At 48.3% G+C, this 20,083-nt stretch overlaps 1 protein-coding gene across 1 annotated transcript in view; it reads left to right on the top strand.

Annotated features, from left to right (window-relative positions):
- The window catches only part of oxct1a (3-oxoacid CoA transferase 1a), a 64,747-nt gene that overhangs the window by 3,412 nt on the left and 41,252 nt on the right, over window positions 1-20,083 (top strand). Inside the window, exons 2-7 of the mRNA XM_061260372.1 lie at window positions 1,469-1,577; window positions 2,882-2,972; window positions 8,640-8,775; window positions 10,209-10,358; window positions 10,705-10,811; window positions 12,323-12,383. Of these exons, the coding sequence (XP_061116356.1) occupies window positions 1,469-1,577; window positions 2,882-2,972; window positions 8,640-8,775; window positions 10,209-10,358; window positions 10,705-10,811; window positions 12,323-12,383 (654 nt within the window). The remainder of the gene's footprint in view (window positions 1-1,468; window positions 1,578-2,881; window positions 2,973-8,639; window positions 8,776-10,208; window positions 10,359-10,704; window positions 10,812-12,322; window positions 12,384-20,083) is intronic.

Raw genomic sequence — 20,083 nt, forward strand, 5'->3', positions numbered from 1 at the left:
TTGATCTCAAGGCTGACTTTTTTTTCCCTCAAGGAAGCAGCAGTTGTCTGTTTTCTGTATGTAGGCCTGGGCTTGAAAATGTTTATTTTCTTCCCGGGTGGATTTAGCTAGTATTAGTAAAGGTGAGTGCCTTGTCTCGTGCATGTCTCCCTCTGTCATTGTGGTTTTGTTTAATAGCCCTTCTCTGAGCTGTCTACTGTGCCATCACTTCCCTCTTCATCTTCCCTTCCTTCCTTCTTTTCAGCCCAGAGCTCTCGGAGCATGTCTGAGGACAGGCGCAGATCTTTCCTTTCTGCGATTCTCTCCATTTCTCCCCCTCTCCCGCCGCTCTGGAAGCAGCTCTCGCCGGCTATTATTAGTTACAGTCTGTTGGGTCGACGAGGTTAAAGGATAAACCAGCCCGGCTGGATAATGAATGAAAATGAATGCGGTGATGAAGTTTAAATATATCCGCTTACTCACACCCTCTCCTGCCTTCTGTCTGTCTCTTTATCTCTCTCTCTCTCTCTCTCTCCTGCCTTCTTTCTGTCTGTCTCTCTTTCTTTATCTCTCCTGCCTTCTACCTCTCTCTCACACTCTTTCAAATTCAAATTCTTTATGAAATTCTAATTCTAATGCTTTATTGGCAAGACAAAATTTGCATCAAATTTGTATTGCATCGTTCTCTCTCCCTCTTCCCTCTGTCTCATTCTGTCTCTTACTCCCTCCCCCCCTCTCCTTCTTTCTCTCCTCTCTCTTCCCTCTCTCTCTCCCTGTCTCATCTCTCTTCCCTATCTCTTGCTCCTTCTCTCTCTCACTCTTTCCTCTCTCTCTGTCTCTCTATGTCTCTCACTCTTCCCTCTCTCTGTCTGTCTCTCTCTCTCTCTGTCTCTGTCTCTCTCTCTCCCGCAGCCTCTCTCTCTGTCCTCATTTCTCTCCCTGAGAGAGGATTTGGTAGGTCTCCTCTGTACCCTTTCAGTGCCAGCCCGTCTGTGGCTGCTTATAAAAACACACAGACTCCCTCTGCCGTCCACAAAATCTTCTCCCTGCTGTATGGGTTTCTGGTATTGGGGTGCTCTTAATCCTATTGATCCTATTGATCACACGTAGTTGGAGCTACTGAACAGGAGTGGGGGTGGGGATTATGACTCTGTGTCAGGCCAGTGCTAAATGAGGACACTCACGGTTTCCTTTGTCTTCACTGATGATCGGGTCGGGTCACCCTTTCTTTCAAGGTGAATTCATCTCAAATATGGTCACCCTCCCCCCTCCCCTGGCCTACTTTTCACAAGGGTAATCCAGGACGCGATTCAGCTCAATACAATTCATTTTAAAGTGTATACAAGTGCAAGTATTATGCTTTCCACAGTGCTGCCATTGTTACCAAGTAACCTGGTAACCAAGGAGGGCAGATGTGTCCCCTGACACTTAAATGTAATATTTACCCATCCTGCCTCTCTCTGTCTCCCTTCTCCACCTCTCCCTGCAGACATGTAGCTGTTATTTCTCCACGTCCAGCGGCCGGAAGTCTCGATTTTACACAGAACCCTCAGAAGCTGTAAAAGACATTCCCAACGGTGCCACCCTACTGGTGGGAGGTATGCTCTGTCATCTATTTGAAATTTTGAAAAAATAATAAAATTAAACTTCCTATAAATAATAATAATAATAATAATAATAATATATATTTGTACTGGTATTATTATTAGTGCCAGTTATTTCCTACCCACTCTTGTCTCTCAGTGGTTCTGAATGTATTAATTTTTTTTGGATAGCAGGATAGTCCACCCTCCTTTTGTATCACTTTGTATCTATTGTTGTATTCGGAGCAGTAGAAAGCAGAGAAGGCAGCGTGAATGGCACCCTCCCTATGCACGTGGGGAATCCCATGTTGCCGAGTCGGCTGCTCTATGGACCGCACTCTACGGTCTCGCCTATTGTTCTGAACTTTTTGTTTCTTGTGTTACAATCAGCTTATGTACCAATCTTCCCTGTCATACACTTTAAAGTCGCCTTATGAAATCGAATCCCCCTTTATTGCTTGATTGAGTCATAAACACGATACCGCGCACCGTGTGTTTGTTTATTACGCCGCGTATGTTTTTTAATCCCTCTGTCCGCCCGTCTGCTGACCTCGCTGGTGGAGATGCGGAGAGGCTTCCTGCCGCACTGCAGGAGCGCCTGTAGTGGGTGGGAGATGTGAACTGAATGACCCCACCCCCGCCGCGTGACTCACCATCCCCACGCCCCTCACGATAGCCAGTCATGTTGCGGCGTGCCCACCAAGGTTTGGGGGTGTGGGGGCAGGGCAGACCCTCCTGTCAGCTGTGGCTTCTGGATTTTTCCCCAAGCCGAGCCTCCGGCCCGCCCCCCGGCACTGACCCTCCCCCTAAACCCAACTCCCACCCTTCAGGAATTCCATGGCTGGTTATATATAGCGGCTAACAGTTTCCGTGTCCTGTTAGCTCGGCCCAGTCGTGAGTCTCTTAGTCATGCATGGAGAACCTATGCACTTGTAAGTCGCTTTGGATTAAATGCAGTCACTCACACTTTAATAGACTCCTGCAGGATGACGGGGGTGCTGGAAAATATGGTGTTTGGATGTATCTGTACCCCCTTTGACCCCCCCCTTCCAGGTTTCCCAGAGTACATTGTCCATTTTCACCCCCCCCTGTAAGCATACGCTTTCCTCACAGTAATGAGGAAATGAACACCACTCTGCTTTCATTATGCCTGAGAGTAACACCAGGTTTGCTGCCACAGTTTCCTGCGTTTTGTGCCGTTGACCTGGTTTGTAGAGCGTCGGGTGATATCACGGGGGGTGGGGGGGTTCAGGTGTAAGGCGGCACGCCTGGAGAAATGATGACTCATCGTCTGCTCTCTGCGCGCTGCCTCTCCCTAGGGTTCGGCCTGTGTGGGATTCCTGAGAACCTCATTCAGAGTTTACTGAAGACGGGAGTGAAGAACCTCACTGCAGTCAGCAATAATGCAGGGTAAGTGTGTGTGTGTGGGTGTGTGTGTGAGAGAGAGAGAGAGAGAGAGAGAGAGGTGTGAGCACGTGTCTCTGGTAGTGTTGATACTAGATGTCACTGACACTACCAGGTCAGCTTCACCAAAACATTCCCCTGTCATCACAACAAGGAATGCAAGATATGAGACCAGCGCAGTCTCACCGCTAGGATGGCATGAGGGTCACATTAACCCCAATGGCTGGCATTGTCAATCAGTCCAATCAATCCATCAATCAATCATTTGGCTGATGCAATCCAGGGCAACAAACAGCAGTGGAAAACATGACTTCATCTGACAACTTCTCCTTTAATAAGCTATGAACTTAGAGGTCCATTCCATTCTGTTGCTCGAGCAGCCTGCTATCTAGTATGTCATCATTATTTACTTAGCCCTGCTGAGTTGTGTGTAATGATACACTTTGATAACCATTTTAATTAGTTTATTCACTTTTAAGGAAATTTGAAGCCATGAATAGCTGCAGCAGGAGAGAGGTATGCACGGGTCCTGCAGCGTTTGAGAACTAAACCGTCGCCCTATGTTTGGCCCTGAAACAGACCTGTGTGGTTCAGTCTCCGTCAAAGCTTCGCCGACTTAAAGGATTTGTTTTAAAGCTTTCTTGGCTCATTTCCACTTTTATCTGTCCTTTTATTTGATTGGCTTCTGCTGGATTCGGTCGGAAGGATACTGGCATGGGACAGATTTCTAGAGAACGTTTTAATTAAATTGTAGCTATGTGCGAGTCTTGCGGTTTTTGAGTATGCCTCTCTCTCTCTCTCTCTCTCACGTCATCGTGTTTTTCCTGAAGTACTCTTCTGCTGCTGTTTTTCCTAAATCTCCTGTGACATCGCCATCTCCTTGTACCAGATCTTCACCTTTTTGTAAGTGCTTGCGACTCTAAGCTGTTACAGCCCTCTCTCATTCAGCAGAGGAGGGAGGGCGGACTTTCTGCCACAATAAAAGCCCTTCAGCTGAGCTGTCGCACCCTTGCTTTTATCGAGTGCACACAGACGTCCGTAAACAAACAGTCACTGCGGAGCGAGACGAAATTGAAAGTGGTGAGCTCTCCGCTTTGCTCGCCGCGCTCGTTTCCGCGCCAGTTGGTGCGATAACGCCGCTGGTGACGCGCGAGGAGCAATGGTCTCGCATGATTTGATGACGGCGGGGCGGAACGCCGTCGTACGTGTCTGATCGCCTTCGCTCACGTCCTTCACTCCGTATACAGGCTGTCTTTCGCAGTCATAAAGGTTGTTTTTTTTCGTGTGATCGCGATTCAAAAAAACAAACAAACGGAAGTCTGTGGTCTGTAACCGCAATTGACCTGCCACGAGATGTTGATTTGATTAGGCGTGCTCTTTAAGATCAGTAAGGAAATAAAATCAGTTAAAACAAAACTAGATAAACAAACCACATTTTGTAATGTAACATCGTAAAATTTCGCAAGCAAACTCAATTGACTGAGAAATTGCGCAATTGGCAGTACTGATACTGTTTATATTGGCTATTCTCTACCCATAGATTATTTATGAAGGAATTTTATAGCAGCTAGAATCAGTCTTGCTGCAGCAAGCTTTTCCCTCTTTTCACTGAGGGTAATCCTTCAAATGCAATGGACTTGCTGCTGCTATTGTACTTAGCTTTTCACTAAACACACTGGGACCTCATGAATGGATCGGGATCTCGGGCAACTTTTCTTTCCACCGCAAATATCCCATGATGCACTTGGATCAGTGATTTTGGAAGAACTGGGGGGACAATGGGTAAAATCAATGGTCCCCTCTCCTCCCCCCTTCTATTTATCTGATTACAATTGGAGTCCTGCCAGACCTAGCCATAGGAGAATTACTGGACGTTTTTGGTTTTGAGTACAGTGCACGTTCACTCATCACCTTGCTTTCCCCTTCCCATTTCCCTTCTTTTGCTTTCTTTTTCGTGATTTACCTCCATTTTGAATGCTGGAGCAGTGCTTAAACCCATATCCAAATATGCCTGAGCTCAAGTGTGTGAAAGCAGGACCCTTTTGCAGAGAAACAAACGCATTCTTACATACACTGCATTAACTAGCCATTAAAAGGCAATATGTGCAGAGTGTTTTCTCATTCAGTGACCCTATGCGACAAACGCATATAAATGTTCATCCATTAACCCGTTGTGACATGCTAATGGACCTTAAAGCTGTGGGGATTATATAGGTGAATTATGTAGTTGAGCTGGGGACAGATTTAGCAGCTGGACCACTGCAGAGCTACCTAGAAATCCTCCTTGGTTCATAAGTAAAAATAACGACGATAACGAATCGAATCCCCGTCTTTCTCTCAGATTCTCATCGTGTAGAAAACTAAAATGGACGCTAAAAATAGGGTAGAAGATGCGCGGCTGTGGGACTGAGAGAGCCACGGTCTGTCTGCAGCACTCTGTTTGCAGCAGAGGCAGAGCTGTGTGGAGTGTCCTCATGTAACCTTGAAAAGCACTTGCTGCTGAGAGGGAGAGAGGGAGAGAGAGAGAGAGAGAGCTGTGGTGGAGACAATGGGAGGTGCTGTGAGTGAGTGTGCATGTGGGAATGCGGGAGGGGGGAAGATGGGGGGGGGGGGGGGGGAGATGGAAGGAGATAGAGGGGTGGGTGGGGAAATGGTTGAAGCCAAACCGTGACCTCAGGCGGACATTGTCTCAGTCACCTGATGCAAGACACATAAGCGCACGCGTGCGAACACACAAGGGAGCAGGCTCTCAGGCACACACACACACACACACACACACACACACACACACACACACACACACACACACACATGCAAGGGAGCAGGCTCTCAGGCACACACACACACACACACACACACAGACACGCAAGGGAGCAGGCTCTCAGGCACACACACACACACACACACACACACACACACATGCAAGGGAGCAGGCTCTCAGATACACACACACACACACACACACAGACACGCAAGGGAGCAGGCTCTCAGATACACACACACACACACACACACAGACACGCAAGGGAGCAGGCTCTCAGGCACACACACACACACACACACACACACACACATGCAAGGGAGCAGGCTCTCAGATACACACACACACACACACACACAGACACGCAAGGGAGCAGGCTCTCAGATACACACACACACACACACACACGCAAGGGAGCAGGCTCTCAGATACACACACGCACACACACACACATGCAAGGGAGCAGGCTCTCAGACACGCACACACAGAAACGCATGCACGCACAGACACACACACGCACACACAGAAAGGCATGCGCGCACAGACACACACACACACACACAAACGCATGCGCGCACAGACACACACACACACACACAAACGCATGCGCGCACAGACACACACACACACACACACACACACACACAGAAACGCATGCGCGCACAGACACACACACGCACACACAGAAAGGCATGCGCGCACAGACACACACACACACACACAAACGCATGCGCGCACAGACACACACACACACACACAAACGCATGCGCGCACAGACACACACACACACACACACACACACACACACAGAAACGCATGCGCGCAGACACACACAGAAGGGAGCAGGCTCTAAGACACTCGCACACACAGACGCACACAGATGCACACTCTCAGACACACACACACACACACACACACACACACACGAACTCACAAACCCCTGGTCACACACTGACACATATTGTATAGACATGCAGAAGCATACAGGTCCACTGGAACGTACAGGTTCCATAAGGGCTGGTGTGAAAAGGATGTTTAGACAACAGTTGAAGCTTCAATGGGCTGTTTCCACAGTAGCTTTGCCGCGCCCCCGTTCCAATCCCCTGAGTCCTGTCACCTTGACAGCTGCTAATCCGTGACACCCCACCCCCCACTCCTCTTTCCGTTCTGCATTTTCCTTTTTTTTTTCCCCTACCACTCTCTTTCTTTTTTTCATCTTCTCCTGAACCGTCTCATTCGCTTAGCCTGCGGCTGTGACGGTTGCGTCAGTGTTTCCAGTGACCGCTCGCCCGCCGCATTCTTCCGCCGGTCGCGGTTCAGGCACCTCCGGCCGGTTGCCTAGCAGCACTGCCGGGGGTCTGTCCACAGGCGCTGTTCTATAACCCTCCAGTTTTCCGGGAACCCTTATTCGGCGGAAGCGTTCTGCTCTGACGCGGGTCCAGCTGTCCGCTGTCGATCAGGTGACCCCCCCCCCCCCCCCCACATACCCCCACCCACCTTGAAGCCTTGCTGTGTCACGGTGCCATGCTTCAGTTTTCTGTTTTGCATGGGAACAAATCCTTCATAAGAACCCTGCCTGATAAAGTGCATGAAAGGAAGGAATTGTATTTACAGGTTTTGCCCGAGGTTTGTGTCCCGCTAATGTTAGCACAGCAGGCCCAGACTTCAAACAAATGAAAATGAATAGGTTGCATGGCTTATAACTACTCCTCACTGAAAGACCTCACATGGTGGTAAAGACACGAAATCACCTGACACAATATGATTGGCTGCCTTTGACTGAGTGTTGCCTGGCCAGTCCTCTGCAATGCTACACTGCTTTGCTTCTCTACTGTGTGTGACACGGCTGTATCAGGACCAATCAGAACTGAGCACTGTGAAATAAGGCCGAGCTTTAATCGGGGGGAAACGCTGTGTAGTGCCTTATAGGGGGGTGGGCTCACTTTGGGGATAACCATTTTGTGTATTTACTTGGGTCTAATCACTGTTTGGAGTGTATGCCAGGGAAAATAATGGTGCTGGGAATATTTACCTGGAAATAATCACTTTGGCGGGTGGGGGGGTTGGGTATATATTTATTTTGGGTGTAATTGCTGTGTATAGTGTGTTTAACTGGGATTGCCATTGTGTAGGGTGTATTTACTTGGGAGCATGATGTAACCACTATTATAAGGGTGTATTTACCTGGGGTAAATCACTATATAGGGCAGTGGCGACATGGCTCAGGCAGTAAGAGCAGTTGTCTGGCAGTCGGAGGTCTGGCAGTCGGAGCATTAATTGTACAGCGCTTTGGATAAAGGCGCTATATAAATACCAACCATTTACCATTTAGGGATCATCAACTCTGCCCCTTGAATCCAAATCCAGCCATGGTTTTCTCCTGGGTAATTAGTGATACTGACTGCTATAGGAGTCTTCATACCCGACTCCCAGCTAAAGAAAGGATGGGAAGCCAGCAGTTCTCAGCCCTCAAGGTCTCAAGTTGCTGATCTCTGGGGTTGGGTGTATTGGAGATAGCCGTGTGTTTTGACCTGGGGGTAATCGCTGCAGTTCTGTGTTTGTTCCCTGGGGGTAATCGCTGCAGTTCTGTGTTTGTTCCCTGGGGGTAATCACTGCAGTTCTGTGTTTGATCCCTGGGGGTAATCACTGCAGTTCTGTGTTTGATCCCTGGGGGTAATCACTGCAGTTCTGTGTTTGATCCCTGGGTGTAATCACTGCAGTTCTGTGTTTGATCCCTGGGGGTAATCGCTGCAGTTCTGTGTTTGATCCCTGGGGGTAATCGCTGCAGTTCTGTGTTTGTTCCCTGGGGGTAATCGCTGCAGTTCTGTGTTTGATCCCTGGGGGTAATCACTGCAGTTCTGTGTTTGATCCCTGGGGGTAATCACTGCAGTTCTGTGTTTGATCCCTGGCAGGGTGGATAACTTTGGGCTGGGCCTGCTCCTACAGTCGCAGCAGATCAAACGGATGATCTCGTCCTACGTGGGAGAGAATGCAGAGTTTGAGAGACAGTACCTTTCCGGGGAGCTGGAGGTGGAGCTCACGCCCCAGGTAACCCTCACTGTAACCCTAACCTCGGGGTCCGACGGGGCCTTACGTGGGTTCAAGACGCCGTTCAATAATTCAAACTTTAGCATTAGTTAGCTAACAGTTTGAAAAGGCAGTGTGTGGTGAACAAAATTGCCAATGGGGAAAACCCTGAGTGAACAAAAGGTGACTCATTTGGCCGTTAATGCAATATTTGTTCTTGCCTTAAAAAAAGGGTAATCAGCTAGCTAGGATCGGTAGACAGAACTAAATGTTCTCAGAATGGAATGTTCTTTTTAAAATCGTCCAACAGTATCTGTTTGTTGCAAATAACATTTTCCGTGCAGAATGCATGTCTGGTGGAGCGGGGAGGGGAGTTAACTCCTTTAAACTCCAAATTTATTTTTGTCTACTTTCATATAACGTCAGAGTGCGCCGTGCCCTGCCGTGCTCCACCTGTCGGATCTCCTGGGTGGAAATTCTCAAAAATTCTCTCCCCCTCACCTTCCTTCTCACCAGCATGGAGTCCTTTATCGCTTTAAAAAAATGTCTGTGGTATTTTTGGGTCTTCGTTCGCACAGGAAAAGTGCCGCGTGTATTTTGCATTCTGTTGCCGCGAGTGGCAAAGTGGTGATATCTCACCTCCTGCTGCTGGAGAGAGAGAGTGAGCAAGCACACTCCCACCACATCTCAAAAAACCATACTGAAAAACACTCTTCCTTTTAACGTTTTCAAGCATTTTGTCTTTTATAAAAGCAGTTTAACTCTTGCCTTCCGGTGTGGTATGTCCAGGCCTTATTGTCGCAGACAGTGCATCTGAAACGTCACATTGAGCTCCGCCAATCGCCGAGAAAGTTCTGTTTGTTTGTTTTCTTCTTGTAGAAGAGAGAACCTGATTGTGATTGGTGGAAGCTTTTCAGCTTTACTTCCTGGAACCTGGGGCAATCACCAATGATGCTGTTCTGTTGGTTGTTACCTGCCTACTTAGTGATTAGTTGCAAGAAAAGAAGACAAATGTTTTTTTAAATAATAAATTTGATATTGATGCTGGCAAAATGTTTCATTCATAAATAAATTTAGTAATAAAAACCTTATTTTGTTGTTTTCATGGGAGATGTTGAACGATATGTGAAACTACTTTCGAATTCAACTAAGAAAAAGGCTATGAAAACACTTAATATCTGTATACTTTAAAATATTTTTGTCTAGTATAATATACCCCTGGCTCTTTTGTTTTTGTTCTGTTTGTATACTATCCCCTGTATACTTAATTCTTACTGTATTCCTTTGTAAAAACCTGATTGGTTGAGCTTGTGTCTGTTTCCTACCAATAAGCTTCTGTCATCACTGCCTGGCTCTGCCCAGGGGCCTGTATCTAGGCAGGATTAGTGAGTTAGCAGGATAAACGCGGCGGTTAAAATGTGGTGGTGAGGCTGTGGCTGGGCGTGCACCCACAGGGCACCCTGGCGGAGAGGATCCGAGCGGGCGGGGCCGGCATTCCCGCCTTTTTCACCGCCACGGGCTACGGCACCCTCATCCAGGAGGGCGGCTCGCCCATCAAGTACAACAAAGACGGCAGCATCGCTATCGCCAGCGAAAAGAGAGAGGTGAGCCTCCGGCCAATCGGATCGCCCCGTTTACCTCATCGTTGTGTGAACTTCTACCCGCGGTCTTCAATGGAGCTAGGCGAAACTGTTGTTTTTCTCACCGAAGCCCCGTTTCTAAACAATCCTCAGTGTAATTATGTAGATTTATTACAAATCTGTAATTTCCCAAGGAGAAATTTGTTTTCTGAAATTAGGTTGTGTGTGCCCGTGTTTATGCGTATGTATGTTGTATGTACGTGTGTGTGTCCGTATTTGTTTGCGTTTGTCTCTGTGACTGTTTGCGTGTGTGTATGTACAGGTATATACATTATGTGGCTTTGACGTGTGATGTCATGACCTCGCACAGGTGCAGGAGTTCAACGGTAGGCATTACATCATGGAGAAAGCGATCACCGGAGACTTTGCGCTGGTCAAGGCCTGGAAGGCAGACAGAGCTGGGAACGTGGTGTTCAGGTACGAACGTGGTGTTCCGGTACAAATGTGGTGTTCAGGTACGCCCCGTTAGGATGATTCGCCCTTCTCCCAGCAATCCCTTCTCTCAGGAGAATTCAGGTTTATTACAATCCGCAAGGGAGACACAAACAGACAACATTAGGGCTGCCTGTGCTGTGCAAATCTCTGAAAAACGAGCGTTTGGAGCGCTGAAAAGCGTTTGGAGCGCTGAAAAGCGTTTGGAGCGCTGAAAAGCGTTATCAAAGGGTTGAGAAGCGGCTAGCCAGAGACGGCCTGTGTGGCATCTCCGTAGGAGCCCAGGATGAGTCATTCCAGCAAGAGCGTTTCATATCCCCTCCTGCCGACACTTTAGAGGTGTTCACCGGAGACCGGCAAATTACAGAGAGCGGTTCTGTCGGAAGAGCACACGCGGATATATTCGTGGCGCTGATAAAGCTAGTGGTGGTAAACCTGGGAACCTAGCGAGCCCTGAGACTCTCGCACAGATTGTTGAAAGCCTCGTACCGTAAACATTCTCCACGTGTCGCTTGTCGACACCTGATGTTTGCACAAAACAGCCTCACGCCCTTTGGGCATGACGGCGTATTTCCACTGGGTCACCAGTCGAGTAGGTACCGTTACGGATCTGCCCCCTCACAGCAACAAGCGCCACAGGTGCTAAATGCATAGGCTGTGTGTTCGAATCCGCCTGCTGTGCCTACTGCTCGTACTACATTTCAGTGAAAATCTGCCTGAAATTTAGTATGAGTAGTATGCTAGTATGCTAGTATGCACTTGGAAGCACAGCTATGGTAAATGCACGTTCTCCAGAATAATCTACTGTGGGTCATAATCTTGTGAGAGCTTTGGGGAAAACAGTCACGGGTAGTCTAATTTCACTGGAGGCTGACGGTTCTGTCGTGCGATTGTAATGCAAGTCTGTGGCAGGTTCACGGCAGTTAAAACAACCTACGAGTGGTATTTTAAGCTCTGGGTTGGATGAGAGTGGGCGGATTGTCTGCTGAAAGTGTGATATTTCAGGTGTGCGTTTCATAGTGTGCTGCCACAGTGGTGTGGAGACAGTGTGGGCAGCCTCAAAGAAGTTTGGCTTGGGTGAAGTCTGGAAATAACCACAAAAAACACTGGCTCAGCTTGTGTTATTTGCCACCGTCTATATTCGAGTGCAGCAACACATTCCAAAAATCGTGTGCAAATGCCTAAAAAAGAGCCTTATAAATACATTTTCACTTTTTATTTTACTGGTTTAAAATTCAGTGCAATGGTCCAGTATTTGATTGTAATGCTTTGTTTTCACCACACGGGTGCACTGTTTACTTTTCCACTAATAAAGTGACTCAGACCAATTTCCCGGTCTAACATGCTTGTGTTTAGAGGGCATTAGTACATTATAATGAAAATTGTGTTTATTGAAGTATCAAGTGATATGAGAATGTAAGTGTTTTGTGCGTTACGTGTACAGCATGTTACAGCAACGTTTCATGCGCCTTCCCCCGTATGCTCTCTCCGTTCAGGAAAACAGCCAGGAACTTCAACCAACCGATGTGCAAAGCTGCCAAAATCACCATTGTAGAGGTACGGTGTTGACAATCTCTTATTTGTGTGTATAGAGTTAAAGATTTTACACCTTACATTGGAGAGCCTTCCCCTGGGTGGAAGTGTGACTGTTTATTAGCATGTTTCGCGCTTTGTTGTAGTTGATGCCCAAAATTAATTAGCAGCGTTGCTGTAGTTGGCCGAGATCCACGTCTTTGTTGTTTTGCGAAGCTGTTCAAGTGCCCGTGGTATCAAAGGAAGTTGTCGAATTAATAGCGCGATCAAAAAGATGTTCATGGAGGAATTCATGAGCAGCCGGAGTGAATTGACACTCGTTGATTTTCATTAAATGGTCCAGCTCTAGATTTTCTGATTTATGGAACGAGGCCCGTCATCTGTTTTTTATTTATTTAAAGCAGTTCGGTTGTTGTAATCGTCTTGTTGAAAGGCTCCCCCTCCTCTTCTGTATATGATCCAATGCTTCCACTGTAGCCTTGCCTATACTTGCCCTCGCATTCACCTGTGGTTAATTGGGCCACCATTTTAAAAACCAACCAACCAAACCAAAACACCAGTTTAAAGAAAGTGCTCCCTTACCCAAAGGCGTGGTATCCCCCCAAAATCAAGCACATTTAATTCATCTTTAATTTGTACTGCACAATTATGGTGAGTACACACTCTCAAATATTTACATATGCATATTTAATACTGAAATCCACCCAGGGTTGTGACTAAGGACAGCACTGTGTTAATGGAAGGTCTATGCTGCGATATGACCGACCCCGCTGTTACAGCAGGTAGAGGAGCTAAGTGCCTGGTGAGTTTGACGAAGTTGAAATGAAAGTATGTGGAGGTGTACGCAACGCCGCGTCTCCCGTTTAATCATCGGCGGGCTGTCGTCTGGCTTCCACCTTTAAGCGTCCGCGCCAGCTGTCCCTCGCGCGGCGGGACCGGTACCAGCGGGTGTTCTGACGTCACGGCGCGAGAGCGTTCCGCTCTGCACCCCACCCCACCACCCTCCCCTCGAACGGCCGCTGTTCATTCTGTGAAGTTCGCGGTTTTAACGGGTTTTGAAGCCGTGCCCCCCGCTGCGCCTCCTGTCCTCTGGGCTTCGGGGCTCAAGGACGCAGCGACGAAGGCCTCTCCTTCTGCTCCAGAAAGTTCTTTTAAATGTTTTTATTTTATTTTATTTTTTAATGTAGGCATTTTCTGTGCCAACTCCACCCTTCGATGACGCACAGCTCTAGACTAGAAAACACGCATTTGCTTCATTATTGAGCTGTTAGGCATTTGCTTTATAGCTTTTCAGGTAGACATTTTGCAGTTGTTTGCCTCACTCTTCTGTAGTTTGACATTTGCGTCTCCGCGCCCTTCGACTGCATTTCTGTTGCGAAGAAGATAAGCCACATAATAAGAGAGCGAGAGTTTGACCCATGAAGAAGAAGTTCTTTTTATGTTTTTGATGGCGTAATGCCAAATAACGGTCGTTTTTAATCCCTAATTCCTGCTGCTGGTTTCAGATAATCACAGCCATCTTATGTACACTTTTCAAAGATAGATAACCTTGAGCTGTTTTAAAAAATCAGGCATTCTGGAGTGCGGCTGCTCTCTCTCAGCCTTGGTTCGAGAGCTGCTTGTTGAGTGGTTGTGGGTAGCTGTAATATCCCTGTGCTAAATGACACTAAAATTCTAATTTGACCAAACGATTTGAAGTATCTGGAGTCTCTCGTCACCGGCTTTGCTTACTGAGGTTTAAATTTAATAAAATGTGTTTTTAAGATTGTTTTGTAATTTGTTTTAAAATACAGTCTTAAAGTTTGGGAGCAAGCTTTTGCAGCCGGTCACTGTGTATCTTTTTATGTTAATGGATTAAACAAGTCAGAATGCAGTTGTTTCTTGAGATATAACCAAGAAATCAAGAAATAACCAATATTACAATATTTATTTGGATGAATGTTTTTTTTCCCCATGATGCACTAGGGTAGAGATGATTGAGCAAAATAAATGCAATACTATTTACATTTCAGGGTCTGTGTTGTTTAGACATGATAATGGTCACCAATGTGTCAATGCAGACAAGTACACTCAGGTTATCATACAATGCATTTCAATCCGTTTTTTCTTTCCTCCTTTTCTTTCTCTTTAATTAAGAAGAGGATGTCATTTTTTATAATGCCATTAGTCCCATTAGGTCTACACGCACGAGACACGGTTCCGAAAGGTAACTGAAAGAACGGTGTCAATTTGAACATAGATCTTTGAAGTTTTTCCAAGAGAGCCGTTTCTCGTTTTATTTATTTATTTATTTAATCAAACCCTATTCTTTTCAAAGCCGGTCCGCATATGAAACGCGTGCTTTTATCCTGCATATTTCGTTTTGTTTGAGTTCGGGTGAGAGTGACAAAGAAGCCACATCAAAAAGGCAGTTTCTGGCTACGCTGAAAGAACTCCGTTAATTACAAACGTCCTCCGTGCTTTGTCACGAGCCGCCGCCACTCGCGTGTTTTGGAGACGCGCTCCCGCTCAATAGACAACCCACCGAATGAAAATGCTGAGTGAGTCATCAACCAACAGAAAGCGGTATCGGGAAAAGCGAGAGAAAATAACCGCTAAAATGTAAATGTTAACACACATACTTAAACTCCCTATCAGGACGTCGATGTCTGGCATGGCATTCACACCATTAGTCACAATCCTCTACTTCTGTGAATATTTTTATCTGAAAAAAAAAAAGATATAAAACATAAAAAATGTTTCCAAGACAGTTGGAGGCTTCTAAGATAAATATCTGCATATATTTGTTTCCCCCATTCTCTCTCTGTCCATAAATGTAGTGACCTTTGCTTACTCGTTTGTCATATCATAAAATCGTGATATCACCTTGGTTGCGCCTTTAATGAGTTTTGTGAAGATGCATTTGAAAATGCACCTGGAGGTTCTGTACAGTGGTTTGGGAGAGTATGCCTCTCTTGCAGGCAGCCTACAGTGTTAAGACTATGGAGCTGAGTGGTGCCTGTCGCATCTGTGCTGTTCTGCACTCATCTGTCCCCCTTCCTACATATAGCCAAGGCCCCATAGTGGCCCATGTACGTCTGTCCATGTGGGGGTCTATGTGTGTCTGTCCATGTGGGGGTCTATGTACGTCTGTCCATGTGGGGGTCTAAGTGTGTCTGTCCATGTGGGGGTCTAAGTGTGTCTGTCCATGTGGGGGTTTATGTGTGTCTGTCCATGTGGGGGCCTATGTACATCTGTCCATGTGGGGGTCTGTGTGTGTCTGTCCATGTGGGGGTCTATGTGTGTCTGTCCATGTGGGGGTCTGTGTGTGTCTGTCCATGTGGGGGTCTATGTACGTCTGTCCATGTGGGGGTCTGTGTTTGTCTGTCCATGTGGGGGTCTGTGTGTGTCTGTCCATGTGGGGGTCTATGTTTGTCTGTCCATGTGGGGGTTTATGTGTGTCTGTCCATGTGGTGGTTTATGTGTGTCTGTCCATGTGGGGGCCTATGTACGTCTGTTCATGTAGGGGTCTGTACTGGTCTGTCCATGTGGGGGTCTATGTGTGTCTGTCCATGTGGGGGTCTATGTACGTCTGTCCATGTGGGGGTCTATGTGTGTCTGTCCATGTGGGGGTCTGTACAGGTCTGTCCATGTGGGTGTCTATGTATGTCTGTTCATGTAGGGGTCTGTACATGTCTGTCCATGTGGGGGTCTGTACAGGTCTGGCCATGTAGAGGTCCTTAGTCAGATCTGTCCATGTAGGGGTCTATGTATGTTTGTATTGTTTAGGGGTCCGTCCAGGTCTGTTCACATAGGAATCTGTACAGGTATGTCCATGTAGAGGTCTATGTTTGTGCACTATATGGGAAAGAAAGCCACTGGAGAAAAGGTGGCAGAGTCATTTGCATAGTTCCCAAAGAGAAAAAAAAAAGAGAAAAGGAAGAAAGATGTCATTATTGGCATTCACAGAGGCTGTTTAGATAACAGAAAGACGTTCGGATCAGTGAGGGTGGCCGCCGGGTTGCCTGGCAACGGGGGGGGGGGGGGGGTTTGAAGCAGCGTGGAATCTGACGCCTGAACCCTCGTTATCTCTGGCTGCGGTGCAAATGGCCGGCGCGTTGCGGATAAGGCCCAGTTTTGATTAGTCGGTTTGGCGGTCGCCGTGGTTACACAGCTGGGCGGGGCCTCGCGGGGCTGAGGGAGGGGCCCCCCCTCCAGGTGCGCGCTGTCCTTACCTGTACTGCTCCAGAGCTCCGGTCGCTGCTCCTCGGGCCGGGCAGGAGCGTCGTGGGAGCAGGTTTCTGCAGGAATTCCTGAAGCACCCCAGGGCCTTGTCTCACTGTCACGGACGGTATTGTTCAATCTCTCTGACACGAGTGTTGCCGTCCCATTGAGCTTTCGTGAAATAATTTGTACCGCCATTCTGTGCCCTGCGCAGCTCAATCGCATTTCCTCACCTGTAGAAAGTGAAGAAAATGGACAAGAGGCAGGGATAATGGCTCTGACGCACGACAGCCTCGTTTTACCCCTGTATTTAAAAGAAAATATTTCAAAAAGCATCCACAAGTTCCTTTTTAAGAAGATAAACAATACTTGTAATTAAAAAAAAAAACTCAGAAAAAACACAACGTTGACAATAAATACCACTTTTCATAAATAAATAAAAAATAAAGAAAGAGAATTCAGTCTGTAGATGACTGCCAGCGTGGAGACGCGGGACAATGGAGGAATCGTGGTAATAATCGTGTTGATATTTGCATAAAAGCCTCTCGCTCGCCTCGGACTCAGAATGCAGAGCGTGGGCAGGCTGGGGTGTGATTGCGCCGCGTGTAGCCCGCTCCTCCGGCTCCTCCGGCTCCTCCGGCTCCTCCGGCTCCTCCCGCTCCTCCCGCTCCTCCGGCTCCTCCGGCTCCTCCGGCTCCTCCCGCTCCTCCCGCTCCTCCCGCTCCTCCGGCTCCTCCGGCTCCTCCCGCTCCTCCGGCTCCTCCGGCTCCTCCGGCTCCTCCCGCTCCTCCCGCTCCTCCCGCTCCTCCGGCTCCTCCGGCTCCTCCCGCTCCTCCCGCTCCTCCGGCTCCTCCCGCTCCTCCGGCTCCTCCCGCTCCTCCGGCTCCTCCGGCTCCTCCGGCTCCTCCCGCTCCTCCGGCTCCTCCGGCTCCTCCGGCTCCTCCCGCTCCTCCCGCTCCTCCCGCTCCTCCGGCTCCTCCGGCTCCTCCCGCTCCTCCGGCTCCTCCCGCTCCTCCGGCTCCTCCCGCTCCTCCCGCTCCTCCGGCTCCTCCGGCTCCTCCCGCTCGCTGCCCCTGCTGGGGCCCTCAGCGGGGCCCGCGCGAGGTGTTTCCAGGCCGATAGCTGAGCTACGAGTTACGCCTTTATCCGCGCTGCTCTCCGGCTGCAGGGAGCGTTAAACGCCGGCTACAGGAAGTGAGGTCGGGAGGGTTTGCGCGGCTCCTCCGTTTGCACTTCCTGCTGCGATTGTGACGCTGCGCTCGAACCCGGCTTCCGGTTTCAGAAGAAAACCTTCTACAGCTACGTGTTGACAGAAGCTTGTTGAAGACGAGCGTTTAAGAAAATGCTAAGAAATACACGTTGCTTTAGAATAAGCCCTTTTGCAAGGTTACTAGTGCTGTTTCTGATCCCCCTTTGTTGGGTATAGCACATAAATATAAAAATGCGTATAACTATTAAATGGTTCTCTGTTATATGCGTTTGCCACAGATATGGCCCAGCTGAATATAAAATGATTGTGAAAGTGTTGACCTGTGGACACTTCAAGTACTTCAAGGACACTTGCGTGTGTCTGCATGTTTGTTTGTGTGTGTGTGTGTGTGTGTGTGTGTATATGTGTATGTGTGCATATATGTACATGTGTGTGTGTGTGTGTGCGTGCCCGCGTGCGTGCGTGTGTGTCTCTATGGTAACGGGGGCTTAAGGGTAGGAGGGCCGCGGTTAATCATGCAGGTGACACTGAGCATTGCAGAGACACGCAGAGTGACATTAATCTGATCTGTCCCTCCTTTGCTGCATCGATTAGGTCCTGTCCATAGCAATCACTGTTAACCTTCAGAGTCTTACCGGTTCCAGACAGAAAACCTCCGTCCCCCAACCAGAAATATCACATTAAGTGCCACCCTGCTGGAAGATGTATGGAGGGGGGGAAGGGGGTGTAAAGAGAAAAATCAGCCTTAGCAACTTCCCATGAGTCTCGGTGTCATTTCCACAGCCTGTCACACACACACACACACACACACACACACACACACATGACAGTGAGTGACAGAGGTGCAGATGGTGCAACATGGGTGAGGTTTAGTGAGCAAGTTAACCAAAGGCCGTGACCGTCCTTCAGATGAATTTACGCAAAGGCAAGTCGACAAACCCCCCCTGTAAAGAAAAGAGGGGGGGGGGGGTTTGAGATTGTGGTGAATGCTGGGGCGTGACCGCTCCTTCATGTCGTCTGATTCTGCTCCTCTGTCAGAGTCGTCGTGACGCTGAGGCGCTTGGGCCTGCCGTCACGACACGCTGCGTTCGGTCGGCGTGGAGACGCCCGTCGCCGAGCGACGGGGCCGGCCCGATAAACACGACTTCCGGAAAGACGTTGGCGCCGGTGGAACCCTGGGCTCCGCGCCCCGTCGCGCTGACAGAAAGGGAGCCCGGGGCGCGTTTAAGGGCAGCGGTGTGGCCCGGCCTCTGTTCCAGTACATTCCCCGCTCTTCGACGGCATAAAATAAACAGATTTTTTTGCAAAAAGCCGAATGTTTTCCATATCCCCAAAGCAATCTTTTGTTGTGTGCTTTGTGAACTCTGCCGGGCCGGCTCTTCCGCTCCCGTTTCTTTGGAGAGCGGCGCAGTGGCGGGCGGAATATCGAACTCTGCTTCGACCTCTTTTGTCTCTGTGGGAAGAGCACGCTGTAGGTGCAGCAAAGCATCGTGGGTGGGCCGTTTCAAAGCCCGGCGCTGTGACTGCAGCGTTTCTAATTGCGTATTGGGCTGATGGGGTCCTTAAGACTTTATTTAATTTTGGTTTATTTAAGTGGGTAGGTCAACTGAGAACTGGCTTTGCTTTCACAGCGATTGGCTGCAATCAGAGCAGGACTGAAAAGTGCAATGGGCTCTTTAATGACTATAGTGAGACAGGACCTCGGTTTAATGATTAGTCGAAAACTCCTTTACAGCAATGTGTTGGCACTGGATTTCTGTTTGGGGCAGGAAGTGCAATGCCCCCTATTGGCTTACAGCATAAACTTTGTTTTACGAAGAAAAACTGATATGGTTGCTTAGCTTCAGGCGTTAGCCATGAGAAGGGTACAGAGTGCTATAACTGCTTAGCTTGAGCAGTTAGCCATGAAAATGGTACACGGTGATATAGCTGCTTAGCTTCAGCCGTTAGCCATGAGAATGGTACAGGGTAATATAGCTGCTTAGCTTCAGTAGTTGGCCATGAGAGGGTTACAGAGTGCTATAACTGCTTAGCTTGAGCACTTAGCCATGAGAATGGTACAGGGTGATATAGCTGCTTAGCTTCAGCAGTTAGCCATAAGAATGGTACAGGGTAATATAGCTGCTTAGCTTCAGTAGTTGGCCATGAGAGGGTTACAGAGTGCTATAACTGCTTAGCTTGAGCAGTTAGCCATGAAAAGGGTACAGGGTGGTGTGGCTGCTTAGCTTCAGTAGTTGACCATGAGAAGAGGGTGGTTTGGCTGGTGCACAAAATGTCTCCATTTCGTTCTTAAGCAGCTTCAGAAATGACT

This window comes from Conger conger, chromosome 11 (genome assembly GCF_963514075.1).
Source record: "Conger conger chromosome 11, fConCon1.1, whole genome shotgun sequence".
Classification (NCBI taxonomy): Eukaryota; Metazoa; Chordata; class Actinopteri; order Anguilliformes; family Congridae; genus Conger; species Conger conger.